The 17,290-nt window shown below is 39.6% G+C and overlaps 1 protein-coding gene across 5 annotated transcripts in view; it reads right to left on the minus strand.

Moving 5' to 3' along the window:
* Nucleotides 1-17,290, minus strand: part of LOC117654807 (sodium channel protein type 5 subunit alpha-like) — a 391,184-nt gene that overhangs the window by 82,758 nt on the left and 291,136 nt on the right. For 3 of the 5 annotated variants that reach the window (XM_087893103.1, XM_087893102.1, XM_087893106.1), the window contains one exon: nucleotides 4,866-5,006. The exons of the other annotated variants lie outside the window; for them this stretch is intronic. In XM_087893103.1, the coding sequence (XP_087749229.1) occupies nucleotides 4,866-5,006 (141 nt within the window). The remainder of the gene's footprint in view (nucleotides 1-4,865; nucleotides 5,007-17,290) is intronic. 5 annotated transcript variants of the gene reach the window in all.

Below are 17,290 nucleotides of genomic sequence, written 5' to 3' on the forward strand. Positions count from 1 at the left end.
TAGCAAAGAAAATAAGCAATGCAGGTAGTACTCAGCTTATAACCATTCATTTAGTGACTGTTCAAAATTACAATGGCACTGAAAAAAGTGGTTTATGACCATTCTTTTATACTTACAACTGTTGCAGCATCCCCATGGGCTAACAATTCAGATGCTTGGCAACAACAGAGCCTTGGTGGCGCAGCAGATTAAAGTGCTATTAAGTAGCACCAGCTGCCTGCAATTACTGCAAGTTCAAATCTCACCAGGCTCAAGGTTGATTCAGCCTTCCATCCTTTCGAGGGAGGTAAAATGAGGACCCGGATTGTGGGGGCAATAAACTGACTTTGTATAAAAAAAGAATACTGCTTGTGGGGGGCCGAAAGCCCTACTAAGCAGGTATATACAAAAAGTATGAAGGCTATTGCTTAACGCATTGTAAGCCGCCCTGAGTCTCCGGAGAAGGGCGGCATATAAATCGAACCAATCAATCAATCAATCAATCAATCAATCAATCAATCAATCAATCAATATTTATGACAGTTGTACTGTCCCAAGATCATGGGATCATTTTGTAACCTTCCCAGCCAGCTTCTAAAAAGCAAATGTGGGAAGCAAGATTCGCTTAATGACTGCATGATTCAATTAGTAACTGCAGGGATTTTCTTAATAACTGTGGCAAAAAGATTATAAAATGGAGCCAATTCATTTAACGTCTGTCTTCATTAGCAATGAAAATTTTTGGCTCAAGTATGGTCATAAGTCAAGGACTACCTGTACTGGAGTGGTATACTTTCTTCTTGCCCAGAATATTATTATTATTATTATTATTATTATTATTATTATTATTATTATTATTATTATTATTATTATTATTATTATTATTATTATTATTATTTATTGTTAAGTGAATCTGGCTTCCTCATTGACTTTGCTTGTCAGAAGATTGTAAAGAGTGATCATGTGATCCTAAGACACTGCAGTTGTCATAACTATGAGTCACTTGCCAAATGTCTGAATTTGATCATCCGCTACAATCGTCGTGTGAAAAATGATCATAAGTCACTTTTTAAAGCAACCTAGTAACTTTGAATGATCACTAAATGAACTGTTGTAAATTGAGGACTACCTGTAATATTCTCTTACTCCTAATGTGTTTGGTAGTTGTCTCTACCAACTGTCTCACTGCTTTTTCTGGTTTTTTGCCTGTTCTTTATCATACACATTTATGGCACCACATTTTCCACTTAGTCTCAAGCCTTCAACTTCTCTTCTTCTCAACTCATGAAAAATACTGCCTGAATTGTCAACCACTCTATTAAAGTACTGCTCTCCTCTTTAAGCAGGCCTCCGTCCAACTGAAGGTCAGCTAGGCAACATCTGGCATGCTTCTGGGTTGTCCAACTGTTAATGTCCCAGTGTGCAGGCCCAAGCAAGATGGATGAAAGCAGGATCTACCTCCTTCCTCTACAGCAGTATTTACAAGTGGAGATGTGATCAAGATGACACAACATTCCTTGTGATGTCACAACAGATGCGCTACAGCTTAATATGTGCAGATAATTATGATGCAGAGAAGGAAGGGTGGAGTTTGTACTGCAATGACCCAATGCATATATCAGGCATGTTCAACCTTGGCAAATTAAAGACTTATGGACTTCAATTCCCAGAATTCTCCACCCAGCCATGCCTTATTAAAGTCCACAAGTCTTTGAACCTCTGTCTCCCTCTCTCTAAATCCAACGGTGCTTCTCTGTCTGTCTGGGGATATTTCTCTTCTGCTAGCTTTTATGGGGTATAATGCCTGGGAAGAAAGGTAAAAAAAATGAGCTTAGAGAATTGATACGATCCTGGTGGATTTTTTTTCTCCAATACTGGACAGTGATGTGCTGAAAAAGAAGCAACATCGGCAGCACCAGAGCAGAAAATCTACTATAATGACTGGCATACTCACAAATAGGAGCAACGCCACTGGACACTGATATGAAACAGGATAGGAATTGGCAATAAGGACAATAATTTCATGCTTGACATGGCTTTGGGCTAACTTTAGGATGTGTGGACAACATTTTAAGTCAATAATGGGGAATATTCCTAGGAGTCATGAAAATACTCCCCAACTGTGAATTTTACAAAATTCGCAGTTTTGCAAAATTCACAGTTGAGGAGTATTTCCATTAAGTGGCACCAAAATGTCACAAAGAGGATGCAGGCTTTCTAAGTAAGTAAGCTCTCCAGAACTAACTAACTGATTGACTTACTGATTGATTGATTGATTGACTGACTGACTGTTGCACCAGGCAAGAATCCATAAAAAACAAAGGATGAGAAAGAAGGAAGAAACTCTAATGTTTTCATCAACACCTATGAAAATATGTGGGGGATGTTGACTGAATGCATTTTTCTTTTATTAAGTCGGAATAGCAGATGTCATGTTTCACCTGGCACTGAGAAGCAAAAGAAACAGGATTCCCTGAATTTTAGGTGATTTTTTCTGTTCCTGAATGGTTTGAGCATCAATTACACTCACCCACCGCTACTCTTTGTAGGAGGAGAGCTGTATTACTCTGTGGAGGCAAAGAATCAGGAGTCTATTAGCCCCTTTTTTCAGCTAAGACATTTTACTAAGAGGCAGAAGCTTTTGTGAAAAGGATGCCGTCAGCCTCCTAACTTTTCTTTTTTACGAACCACTAACAAAGGTATTCAGTTTACAAGTTTTATCTTGAGATCTACGAAACTCAAAGCTGTCAGATCCGCTTTTATTTTACAATGTAATTTTTTTTCTTTCCTCGTGCCTTCATTTTTGCAATAACCTCCCAAGTGAAGAGTTGTGGAGAATTCAAACACTTGCAGGGTCTTTGGAATTGCTCTAACTGAACTCAAAATACTAAGGATACAAGTAGTCCTTGAGTTACAACCACAACTGAGCCCAAAATTGCCACTGTTGAGCAAGGCAGTTGTTAAGTGAGTTGTGTCCCATTTAACAACATATCTTGCCAGATTTGTTAAGTGAATAACTGCAGTTGTTTATCATGTTGGTAATACCATTGTTAAGTGAATCTGGTTTCCCCATTGACTTTGCTTGTCAGAGGATCGCAAAAGGGAATCATGTAAGCCCAGGATATACAACTGTCATAAGTATGAACCAGTTGCCTGGTATCTGAATTTTGATCAGGTGACCATGGGGATGCTGCAACTGTTGTAAATGTGAAAACCAATCATGAGTCACTTTTTCAGTGCTGTTATAACCTCAAATAGTCACTAAACAAATGGTTATAAATTGAGGATTATCTTTATTGTCAAATTGCAGACTGATTTTTTGGGGGTGGGTGTATCAATACAATTATCTTGCTTTCCACCTAACTAAAATGGTGCATTGCGATATGCCTGGTAGGAAGAAGGGCGGCGTATAAATTGAATACATTTATAGATATAACGAATGAATAAATAAAATTATTGGTTAGACAGGGCTCCTAGGAAGTGTTCTCTGGTTCTATTGCTTTTGAATGCAGACTTTCAGCACAGCCCTGAGATGGTTTTTGAGATAGTTCCCACGCAGTTTAGACTTCGTCCCAAGAGACCTTGCAAGAGTACCCTGTAGAGAACAAGTCTCCAAAAAGAGCAGCCTTCCTGCAATACACTCACACACTCTCTCTCTCTCTCTCTCTCTCTCTCTCTCTCTCTCTCTCTCTCTCTCTCTCTCTCTCTCTCTCTCTCTCTCTCTCTCTCTCTCTCTCTCTCTCTCTCTCTCTCTCTCTCTCTCATGTCGGCTCTTAGGCCGCCTCATCTAACTCCCTGCCTGATTCTGCGGCATTTTATGGCAAGATGCCACGTTCTCTGATCCCCTCTTTGTTTATATCCTCAATGAAGATTATATTTCTTTTCTGGGACGGAAGCAGTTTAAAGTTAGGGAATAAAAAAGCATTGGCTGCTGTTGCTGCGTTTGGCCACTGCTCCACACTGGAAAGTTTGACTTCGTGCTCCATTAACACCAGATACTCTTTTCCTGACCTTGCCTTTCATTCCAATGCAGGAGAGCTCAACCCCAAACAACCACATGCTTAACAGAGAAATTCTTCCCGCCATTAACACTTTCCATATTTATTATTTAGATTCTTCTCTCCAGTCACTGTGAAGATCGACTAGTTCTGACTGATTTTTCTTTAACGTTAGATTAATTAACGTTACATAGTTAGGACTGCAGAAAAAACCCGATCGTGACTAGCCTGCCTTCCATTGAGGACTTGTATACTGCAGGAGCCAGAAAGAGGACTATGAAAATGTTTACAGACCCCTCGCATCCCGGACATAAATTGTTTCAACTTCTCCCCTCAACAAGACGTTATAGGCCATTGCATGCCAAGACAACTAGACACAGAGACATTTTTTTTCTCCCATGTTATCACTCCGCTAAACAACTAATTCCCACAATACTGTCTTTTGCCCTAGGACCATGTAGTATGACCTGTCTTACTATTATCCTTCCCATCTTTCCTATTACTCATTCCTTTAGCATCTTATGTCTATCACATTGCTTTTATTGTATCTTATGACTGTCACTGAGTGTTCTATATTATAATTTTATGATGATTGCATCTGATGATTATGATCATGATTATCACTTGTTGCTTCTATGTATACTGAGAACTTTTGCGCCGGAGAAAAATTCCTTGTGTGTCCAATCATGCCAATAAAGAATAATCTATTCCATTCCATTCCATTCCATTCCATTTCATATTCTATTCCATTCCATTCCAGATTCTATTCTATTCCATTCCCATGCATATTGTGGCATGCAACCCAGCTACCGCCAGCTACTTTTCCTTCATGCAGTTTCAAACGTGGCTAGCTAATGGCATGCAGAAAGCTCCTGGCATCACCATTACCTCTTGCTGGTCTGATAGTGGAAGAACCACCTCTGATTTTGACAGCTTGTCCATCTGCAACTCACTTAAGTCTTCACAAAACTCAGAAGTCTGGCTTTCGATCGCTGTGCTTGTGTAGTGTTGCTCCTTCAGTTGCTTGTCCTGGCAGAAAAAACCCTAAATGCATTTATTTCCCCCATTTTCCTTTGCAGCATGATAGTTGTTTTTTTTTAAAGTGGATTATGCACCCAGTCCACTGAGGAAAAAAAAAAAACCACCAGCCTCCAATATATTCACCAAAAGTCACACTTTAAGCAAATCAAGGAAAGAAACAATACAGGTAGTCCACAACTTAGGACCACTATTGAGCCCAAAATTTGTGTCATTAAGCAAGACAGTTATTAAGTCAGTTTTGCCCCATTTTACAATCTTTCTTGCCATTGCAAGTGAATCACTGAGGTTATTAAATCAAAGACACCGTGATTAAGTAAACCTGTCTTCCTATTGACTTTGCTTGTCAGAAGGTTGCAAAACAAGATCCCGGGACATTGCAACCGTCATAAATATGAGTCAGTTTCCAGAACACATGACCATGGGGATGCTGCAATGATTGTTAAGTGTGAAAAACTGTCACAAGTCATGTTTATAGTGCTGTTGTAACTTCAAATGGTCACTAAACGAACTGTTGTGATTCGAGAACTACCTGTCTATGGAAGGTGGATTACATAATTTCTGATTTACTGATTGGATCCTTGCAGGAGTGGGTTCTACTTACCTTTACTACTGGTTTGCAATGGGGTCACGCACACACGCTCACTTCGCTCGTGTGCAGAAACTTCTGTGCATGTGCAGAAGCATTCTTATGATATCGGGGTCGGTGGGCGGAGCCTCCTACCGGTTTTCCTACTGGTTCTATAGAACCGGTGCGAACCGGTGACAACTCACCACTGGATCCAGGACAGTTTGAAACAGATCTAGGCTAATTTCTTCAGAGGAGCCTCTTAATTATCACAGCAAGATGACTTTTGGTTCAGGTAATCCTCATTTAATGACCCTCATGGGGACTTGCAGCTCCATCACTGTTGAGGACTACCTCTACAGGTTTGGTGGAAAACCAATACAACTTCCATCTCAAATTACTGTTCTCTTACCACAAGAAGTATAAAGAGATATTCCCTGGATTACAAGGTTCATCAAGGAGGTATTTTCAAGCAGAACTGACTTATTAAATAGTGTCTTCATCCCTTCATAGTTCATTCCTCTTGCTTTGTGGGAAATGCTTGATTAATATGTCGCCCGTACTTTGAAAGTAGGGAAGTCACTACCTACTGTTCTGAATCACACCGTAGTTATTATTACTTTTTTATTTTTTTGCAAATCTGGCTTGATGGTATAGTTCCCCCTCAGTAGGAAATAGAACAAAGAAACAAAAAGGTCTGATTTCAAACTGAACAGTAAAGATTTTTTTAAAAAATGTATCTGTGTAAGTGTTCTCAGTCTGTCTAGTTCCCATTAACCACCCGTATTGAAAAGCTGCTTTGATTTCACAGTAAATTAATTTAAAATTAAATACCGACTTCCTGCTGCAGAGGACATGGCACTCCATGTATATTTTAATTTATAATAAATTTCATTTTTCATGCTTCTAGCTGTACCCTGTGCTTAAGAAAGTGCTCCGTGTAATTGCAGGCCATGATTTTAAATCAATTCTCTGCAGGCCAAAGGATCAATTTATAGTCAGGAGAGTAAATTTTTGGTCGCCACCGGAAACAAACTACAATGTGCAAAGGAATAAACCGTATGCAATTTAGTGTGAGAATCATGTGATTTCCGCCCCCCCCCTTCTCCTTACTTCTTGGGCAGCTTGGAATTCCTTCCTGTTCAACCCAAATAACAATCATAATTCAAATAATGCCATTCATCCATTTTTTTTACATTAATTGGGTCAAATTTTATATTTACCAAAAAAGAAATAATGGGAGACTAGTATGTCAAGCTATTTAGCTCTTGTCCGCTAACCATACCCTTCTGGGATTTTAACCCAGGCTCGAATCCCAGAAGGGTATGACTAGCTTATGAGAGTTAAATAGCTTGACATAGAACTATACTAGTCTCCCGTTATTTCTTTGTTGGTAAATATAAAATTTAACACAAAAATGTTTTGTTGCCAAAACGACTGCCTGTGAAGGCTCCTGGATTGGGGCTGAAAGGCAAAAGCTGAAGCAGTATGCTCCATCCTATATTTGGGTAGACCAGGTTGCCCCAATTAAAAAAAAAAACACTTCATTAATTGGGTCATTAAGTGAAATATTGTATAGGTAGTCCTTGACTTACGACCACAGTTGAGCCCTAAATTTCCACTGCTAAGCAAGACAGTTGTTAAGTGAGTTTTCCACTATTTTATGATCTTTCTTGCCACATGTTAAGTGAATCACTGCAGTCGTTAAATTAGTAACACGGTTGTTAAGTGAATCTGGATTTCCAGTTGACTTTGCTTGTCCGAAAGGTGTTGCAAAAGGTGATCAAACGGGACATAGCAACAGTCATAAGTATGAACGAATCGTCAAGCATCTTGACCATGGGGATGCTGTAACAGTCATAAGTGTGAAAAAAGGTCGTAGGAAACTTTTTTTTTCAGTGCTTTTGTAACTTTGAACAGTCACTAAATAAACTGCTGTAAGTCAAGAACTACTTGTAAAATGAAGCAGCCTGTTTTGAGGTTCCCTGAGTCACAGTAAGGAACACCAAGATAAGCTGAAAAGTTTTAGTTGGGAGCAAAATGGTCTTGCTCAGAATCTGTTCTTCTGTTTTTTCAGACTGTTAATTTTAGACCCTGTCTGAAGTTACATCTTGAGTGGAGGAGGCAAAAGAGAGAGAGAGAGAGAATTTAGAATGCCTCCTCCTGCTAAAAATTTAATTTTAAAAATTTCTACAAAATGAAGAATATCCTTGCATGGAAAGTGGAGGTCATGGAAAATAGGAAAGAAATTTGCAAAACTTTGACCCATGGAAATTGAAATAATTAATTTGAAGTACAGTTGAAGTCTCCCTTGAGTTGAATTCAGCATCTGGATATTTTATACACTACAGGTAGTCCTTGGTTTACAACATAATATTAATGTCTTTGACTTACAACAGTTCATTTAATGACTGTTAGAAGTTACAATGGCACTGAAAAAAGTGTCTTATGACCATTTTTCACACTTACAACCATTGTACTATCCCCATGGTCATGTGATCAAAATTCAGATGCTTGGTTGACTCATATTTATGATGTTTGCCATGTCCTGGGGTTACATGATCACATTTTGGGGTCTTTTGACAAGCAAAGTCAATAAGGAAGTGATATTCACTTAACAGCCATGCTACATGTGGCAAGAAAGGCCATAAAATAGGGCAAAATTAATCTAACAACTGTTTCACTTAGCAATTAAAAAGTTAGGCTCAATTGTGGCTGTAAGTCGAGGACTACCTATAACGTCTTTCTAGTCTCTATTTAGTTTTTCAAGATTGGCTAAAGTTAGTTCATTGCTTGTTGAGTCCTTCTCCCTTGGTACAACCTACTGTAACTCATAGGGCTGTTTTGGGGAAAAAATAGGAGGAGGGAATGTCTCTCACACAATGCTTCGCCCTTTTGCAGAAAGACAAGATAACTAATAAATAAATTAGCATTTTCTCCATTTGAAATGATGGAGCAGAACCTTAATCATGCCGGCTTAAATACAAATGCATGCCACTTTGCACGTCTGCACCTTACTTTTCCATGTTTCATCAGAAAACACAGGTAGCGCTCGACTTACAGCTACAATTGAGCCCCAAATTTCTGTTCATAAATGAGACATTTTTAAAGTGAGTTTTGCCCCATTTTATGACATTTCTTGCCACAGTTGTTAAATGAATCACTGCAGTTGTTAGGTTAGGTTAGGAATCTGGCTTTCCCATCGAGTTGCCTGTCAGAAGTTCGCAAAAGATGACCACGTGACTCTTGGACATTGTGACCGTCATAAATAGGAACCAGTTGCCAAGCGTCTGAATTCTGATCCCCTGACCAAGGGGATGCTGCAAAGCTCATAACTATGAAAAACAGTTGTAAGTCACTTTTTCCCCCATGCTGTTGTAACTCTGAACAGTCACTAAATGAACTGTTGCAAGTCGAGGACTCCCCATAAAGGAAACCACCAGTTTAGTTATTTCAGTGGCATGATCCTAATCCAAAAAGGGAAATCAGGAAGAATATTCTCCACCTCTGCATTAGCATACTATGTGAAGAATTATTTTCAGGTAAGACTACAGAGTAGGGTTTCAGCAGGTTCTGACCAGTTCTGGAGAACCGGTAGTGGAAATTTTGAATAGTTCGGAGAACCGGTAGTAAAAATTCTGACTGGCCCCGCCCTCATCAATTCTCTGCCTCCCAAGTCCCAGCTGATCAGGAGGAAATGGGGATTTTTGCAGTAACCTTCCCCTGGATTAGTATCCTTCGCCTGGAGTAGGGTGGGAATGGAGATTTTACAGTATCCTTCCCCTGCCACGCCCACCAAGCCACGCCCACCAAGCCATGCCACGCCCACCAAGCCACACCCACAGAACTGGTAGTAAAAAAATTTGAAACCCACCACTGGACTACAGGTAGTCCTCAACTTACAATGATTTGTATAGTGAGCATTCAAAGCTACCACAGCACTGAGAAAAGTGACGTAAGACCATTTTCCATACTTATGTCCATTGCAGCATCCCCACAGTCACATGATTTATATTCAGAGGCTTGACAACTGGTTCATATTTATGCAGCGTCCCGGGGTCACATGATCCCCTTTTGTGACAAGCAAAGCCAATGGGGAAGTCAGATTCACTTAACAACAACTCATCACCTTAAGAACTGCAGTCGTAAAATGGGGCAAAACAAATTTCTCACTTAGCAACATAAATTCTGGGCTCAGTTGTGGTCATAAGCCGGGGACTACTTACATAATATAATTCAGAAATCGGATGGTGCAGGATATTCTTATTTTTTAAATTTCTCTCTCTCTCTCCTATGCCTTTGTGTGTGTGTGTGTGTGTGTTAAAATTACTTTCCTCTGAATGCTAAACAATTACTTATTTTTGCTGCAAAATAGCAGTTATTGATAATACAGAACTCCAGTGTGGGAGGCTTATGTAATCTGCCTCTAAGCGTTTGATGCCAAGTGCTGTGTTGCTAAGGCAGTATTCATTATAACAATATTTATTGAATCAATGTTTCCCTTAATTTAAAAAATACAAATCATGATGTGAGACAAATAATTAGGCAGATGCACAAAGAAAATGGGGTTGGAAGGGAGTAGCTATTAGTCCGGTGCTTTAAGATATAGGAACTTAAATGAACAATCCTATAAACTTATATCAACAATAAACGAAACTATTCAGAAGAAAGTCCTACGGATTGCAATGGGTTTTCCCTCCGAATTAGTAGCTTAAACTAGGCGATAAGGAGCTATTTTTTCCTACCACACCCAAGCTACAATTGAACAGCACTATCCTTGCAAAGAGAAAGCTAGTACCTCAGGGAGATGGTTTGCAGCTGAGAAACCTTCTTCAACATGTGCAGGTAGTCCTCGACTTATGACCACATTTGAGCCCAAAATTTCCACTGCTAAGTGAGAAAGTTGTTCAGTGAATTTTGCCCCTTTTTATGATCTTTCTTGCCGTAGTTTTTAATTGCCATTGTTAAGTTAGTAACATGGTTGTAAAGTAAATCTGGCTTCTCCATTGACTTTGTTAGGAGGACACAAAAGGAATCACGTGATCCAGGGACACTGCAACCGTCATAAATATGAGACGGTTGCCAAGCTTCTGAATTTTGATTATGTGACCATGGGAATGCTGCAATGGTCGTAAGTATGAAAAAGTTACATAAGTCACTTTTTTCAGTGTCGTCGTAACTTTGAACAGTTACTAAATGAACTGTTGTAAGTCGAGGACTATCTGTATTTATATTCAGGGAATTATTTTTTAAAAATTAAGAATAGCGTCTCGTTAGATGAGGTCACACTTCTGAAATGGTGGAGCCAAAACATAGATTCGTTATTTCAGCTACAATGCAGATGTTAAGATTTAACATTCAGCTATTTAAGGAACCATTGTGCAGTCCTTCTAGGCTTATAAAACAGTTCACGATTCAATATTGTTCTCTTAATCAAGACCAGTTCCCAGATATACAGGTAGTCCTCGACTTACAACAGTTCGTTTAGTGACCATTCAAAGTTACAACGTCACTGAAAAACCTGACTTATGACCATTTTTTCACACTTACAACTGTTGCAGTATCCCCATGTTCACGTGATCAAAATTTGGATCTTGGGAACTGATCCATATTTATGACGGTTGCCGTATCCTGGGGTCACATGATCACCTTTTGCGAACTTCTGACAAGCAAAATCAATGGGGAAGCCAGATGCACTTAACAACTGGGTTACTAGCAATAGCAATAGCACTTAGACTTATATACAGCTTTATAATGCTTTACAGGCCTCTCTAAGTGGCTTACAAAGTCAGCCTATTGCCTCCAACAATCTGGATCCACATTTTACAGACCTCAGAAGGATGGAAGACTGGGTCAACTTTGAGCCTGATGAGATTCAAACTGCCAAATTGCAGGCAGCCGGCAGTCAGCAGAAGTAGCCTGCAGTACTGCACTCTAACCATTGCGGCACTGAGGCTACTAATGTAACAACTGCAGTGCTTCACTTAACAATTGTGGCAAGAAGGGTCATAAAATGGGGCAAATCCACTTAACAAATATCTCAATGGAAATGTTCTGCTTAATTGTGGTCATTAGTCAAGGACTACCTGTATATACCACTACCTGGGTTCACGTGGATGACTAAGATATTATTTGTTGAGTCAGGTATAAAGTTATAATAGTAAATTCAGATAGATAGCACATTAAGCCAACAATAAAGGTTTCCAAATTACAAGTTTGAATTCACAAGCTTGCTAGACCCAAATCAAACCAGTTTACAGTTTCCCCAATTCTGGCCAATGATTTCTGCTTCTTCCAATGTTCATTAAAGGACTGGAGGTTGAATAGCAGAGTACCAGAGTACAGATTGATGCCCACTAGCACTTTCTTAATCTAGCTACGTTTAGTTTACAATTAAATTATAATCTACAGCAGGTGGCAAAGTAGGCTTGTTTTATCTGGTTGGGGAAGTAAAAGAAGGCAATGCAATTGTTCTTGCACAGAAAGAAAAGGAGAGAAGGACATACGGGTAGTCCTCGACTTATAACTGTTCATTTAGTGACCGTCCAAAGTTACAACACCACTAAAAAAAGGTGACTTATGACCGCTTTTCACACTTACCCACTGTCGCAGCGTCCCCATGGTCACATGATCAAAATTCAGATGCTTGGCAACTGGTCCTCACCCTTACGACGGGTGCAGTTTTCCTGTATTCATGCAATCAGCATTTGGTTGCTTGGCAACCGCCATGTATTTATAATGGCCACAACATCTTGGGAATCATGTGACCTTCCCAGCTGACTTCCAGCAAAGGCAGATTTGCTTAATGGCCTCATGACTTACTTAACTGCACTGATTTGCTTAACAATCGTGGCAAAAAAAATGGTTGTAAAATTGGGCGTGGCTCACTTAACAACCACCCTGCTTAGCAATGGAAATTCTGGTCACATTTGAGGTCGTATGTCGAGGACTACCTACACAGAAGGCAAAGTCTTTCCACTGTTTATATTCTTCCTGTCTCTTTATACATATGATAACTTTTGAAAATGGATTGCATTTTCATATAATTATATGGTAGATGATACATTTTATTCCTTACTAAAGTACTTTAACTCATCCTCTATCAAGGATAAAATCCATTAAAAAAAATTGTGTGCAAAAAAATAATAATAATAATCTGCTATCATCATTGTGGGAAGAAAAAAACTCCCTGTCATCCTTCAACATCCACACCAGTCGGCCACCTGATCGATCTTTGACCTGCCAGTGAACTCCAGACAATAAAGCAAAGGACCCCTTAAGCCTTCCTGCTAATTCTGATAACTGGGTTGAAACTGACTAAGTGCCTCTTGCTACAGAGAATTGGCCAATATTGGCAACTTAATTAAAACTAAGGAAAATCCCCTGAAGATATAACTGTCCAGAGTTATTGATTGAGACAGGCGGCTATAAAAATTGATTAAATAAATAAAAGATATGAAAATCCCTCACACTCACAATAGGCTTCCCCTAATCTAAAATCATCAAACAAGGTCATCTGCTTGACTTACAAAAAGGTAACTGTTGAAAAACCTTGTAGGGGGAAGAAATTACATTTCCTCTCTACCACACCTAGGACACTTCCCAGGAGGTGAGCTACATTCATGACTTTCCTAAAACAAACACTCTGCACAGGTAACCAACTTTTTCTTTTAATTCATGGCCATCTTGTACTGTTGAATAAACCTCACCTCCGCTTCAAACAATAGTATCACGGTCTTTGCAAAACCTGGCTCATATGAATCAGATGCAGGTATAGAACAGGTGGTACCTGGCTGAATAACAGTCACTGCAAGAGGGATCTTGGAGTCCTAGTAGACAGTCACATACATATGAAGAGCCTTGGTGGCGCAGCAGACTAAAGTGCTGTTAAGTAGCACCAGCTGCCTGCAACTACTGCAAGTTCAAATCTCACCAGGCTCAAGGTTGACTCAGCCTTCCATCCTTTCGAGGTAGGTAAAATGAGGACCCAGATTGTGGGGGGCAATAAGTTGACTTTGTATAAAAAGGAACACTGCTTGGGGGGAGGGGGGGGGCGAAAGCCCTACTAAGCAGGTATATAGAAAAAGTATGAAGGCTATTGCTTAACGCATTGTAAGCCACCCTGAGTCTCTGGAGAAAGGCAGCATATAAATCAAACCAATAAATAAATAAATAAATAAAATAAAATAAATAAATAAACAAATAGACAGACAGACAAACAAACAAACAAATAAATAAGAGCCAGCAATGTGTTGCATCTGCCAGAAAAGCCAACACAGTCCTACGCTGCATTAACAGAGGGATAGCATCAAGATCATTCTTTGTCAAAAGCCCTTGATATGGCTTATAATACTACTTTATAATGCCTTGGTAAGACCACTCTTGGAATACTGTGTCCAGTTTTGGTTGCCATGATATAAAAAAAATGTTGATACTCTAGAAAGAGTGCAGGGAAGAGCAACAAAGATGATTAAGGGACTGGAGGTGAAAACATACGAAGAACAGTTGCTGGAATTGGGTCTGTCTAGTTTGATGAAAAGAAGGACTAGGGGTGACAGGATAGCAGTGTTCCAATATTTGAGGGGCTGCCACAAAGAAGAGGGAGTCAAGCTATTCTCCAAAGCACCTCAGGGCAGGACAAGAAGCAACGGATGGAAGCTCATCAAGGAGAGAAGCAACCCGGAACTAAGGAGAAGTTCCTGAGAGTGAGAACAATTAATCAGTGGAATGGTTTGCCTTCAAAAGTTGTGAGTGCTCCATCACTGAGGCTTTTAAGAAGAGCTTGGACAATCATTTGTCTGAAATGGTCTAGGGCAGGGGTGTCAAACTTGCGCTGTCACAGCAGCGTCACATGATGTATTGGGATTTTCCCCCCCTTCGCTAAACTGGGCAGGGGCAGGGCCAGCCACATGATGCATCTGGTCCATGGGCCGCGAGTTTGAATTTCTTCTAACATCAAAAACACTCTTTTGGAGAAACAGGACTTTGCTTGGGATTGAAATGAAACCGGCACTGATGTTGAGTTGGATTTTGGGTAGAAAGCATTAAATAAGTAAGACGACCTAGATGACAGAGCTTTCTTTCATGACTCCACATATCATTATTATTCTAGTGTTGTGAAGCAGTGGAGAGCTCCTTTGACATATCTTACTAGCTGGTACGAAATGATCCGTCACTATTGAAGCACCATTTAATTTCCACATTGCTCTGCTATTAACACAAAAACCCTCTGTTTTACAAGGGTAGAATTAGAGTCCTCAAGTACTGCCTAAACCAAATGATGCAAATAGGTTGACAACCTATACTTGATTTTGTTTGATAGGTTGCCAGTACAGGTAGTCCCCAATTTACAGCAGTTCATTTAGCAACTGTTTAAAGTTACAACAGCACTGAAAAAAGTGACTTATGACCATTTTTTACACTTATGACTGTTGCAGAATCTTTCTGGTCACTTAATCAAACTTCAGATGCTTAGCAACTGTCTCATATTGATGACTGTTGCAGTGTCCAGGAGTCACATGATCCCCTTTTTGTGACCTTCTGACAAGCAAAGTCAATGGGGAAGCCAGATTCACTTAACAACTGTGTTACTAACTTAACAACTGCGGTGATTCATTTAATTTAATTCGATTTTACTTTGTTTTTAAATTTTGTATTTATGTATTTTTACTGTTTGGCTGTTCACCGCCCTGAGTCCTTCGGGAGTAAGGCGGTATATAAATCAAATAAATAAATAAATAAATAAACAAATGTGAGAAGAAAGGTCGTAAAATGGGACATAACGCACATAATCATTGTCTCGCTTAGCAATGGAAATATTGAGCTCAACTGCAGGTCCAAGGACTGTCAGGCAGAGTGACACTGAAGTCAGAAGCATTTCAAAGAATAGTGAATAAATAAGAAAAAAAATAAAAATAAAAACAGAAAAGAACTTTTTGCCAGCAATTGAAGATGCATTTATATTTTACCTTCTCTCTATGTATGTTTTTATTCTTTTCTGAGTTTTTTTGTAATTTATATGTGTTGTTTTTCTTTATCGTTATCCTGCTTTTAAGCCACCTACTTTGGTTGGATGTACAAGTTTGCAAAATAAATACATTCTGGGGTTGTCTGTTCTATCTGAAGTTCACGGTCAAGAACCATAACATTTTATTGCTTTGGGGCACACAATTGCCACATTATTCTAATTAATGGAATGAATAGATACCCAAAAGCTTTCAAACTGCACCTCTAATATTCCTTACGAAAAAGTAGCTCAATTACCCTCACTGAAGGCATTTGTGCATGCAAGCAGATAAGGGTTCTGTTAATATCTGAAGCTGCATTCACATAAATCAAGAATTGTTTTAGTTTGAACAAAGGTTTTCAAATGAAAGGCCCATTGTTCAGCTGAAGAACACAGCTTGCAAGAAGAGCTGGGTTAAATCTGCAGGTGGGGCTGGAAAAGATTCATGCCCACAACTATCCTTGTCACAATTCCAGGGGTCTGACTTGGAATAAAACAGCTGGTGATGTTCCTAATTAATCTTGCATGCTGCACTTCAGAAAACCCTTAATTTAACATAGCAAGTAAAACAGAGAAATTAACAGAGGGGGGAAAAAAACAGACAACCTTTCTTTAGTTAGGTTTGTCCCAGTGGTGGGTTCCTCCCAGTTCGGCCTGGTTCTCCTGAGCCGGTAGCGGTGACGATATGACGTCACCGAACGTCACCAAACTGGGGGTTCACCAGCCCCCCTGCGTTATTCTTACCTTTTATTTGGCCCCACCCCCAATCTATTGCTGCCTCCTGAGTCCCAGCTGATCGGCTAGAAGGAAAAAAACTGTTTAAACTCTTGCTGCAGGCCTTCAAAGGGCCACCCTACAGCTGATCAATGTTTTAAAAAAACAAATGAGTAGACCAGTGCCTGCAAAAATACATGAGTAGATCAGTGCCTGCAAAAATAAATGGGTAGACTGGTACAGCTCTGCAATCAGTTAAAAGCCTGGTAGACCAGTACCTCTGCTAAATCCTAAAGAATTGTCACATGAGCATCAAGCCACACCCACAAAATAAGCCACGCCCACATAATTGGTAGTAAAAAAATTTAGAACCCACCCCTGATTTGTCCATCCTACAGGTAGTTCTCAATTTACGATCACAATTGAGTCCAAAGGTTTTGTTGCTAAGCAAGACAGTTATTAAGCGAGTTTTGCCCCATTTTACAACCTTTCATACCACAGTTATTAAGTGAAGTTGTTAAGTTAATAACCCAGTTCTTAAATGAATCAGGCTTCCCCATTGACTTTGGTTGTCAGAAGGTCAGAAAAAGCGATCATCCTGAGTCACTGCAAACATCGTAAATACATGAGCCAGTTGGCAAGCAGCCAAATTTTGATCACATGATCATGGGGATGCTGCCATGGTCATAAATGCGCAAAAGGGTCATAAGTCACTTTTTTCAGTGTTGTAACTTTGAAAGGTTACCAAATGAAGTTGAGAACTACCTATGTTAGACCTAGTAGGGCTGGGATACTCTAAGTCCCATTACAGTTATTTTATCTTACAGGGTCTCAGAGATGTGCTCCTTCCCTCTTTTGAAAAGCAGCCCCATTTAAGAAAGCTACCTGGTACCAATCCTGTAATTCTTTTTAAAAGCCCTAAAAACATCATTATTTTTCAGAAGGCCTTGGAACTGGTGATTTCTGATCTTGAGATATTATAACCAC

The sequence above is a fragment of the Pantherophis guttatus genome, chromosome 4 (assembly GCF_059756535.1).
Source record: "Pantherophis guttatus breed Tessera chromosome 4, ASM5975653v1, whole genome shotgun sequence".
NCBI lineage: Eukaryota > Metazoa > Chordata > Lepidosauria > Squamata > Colubridae > Pantherophis > Pantherophis guttatus.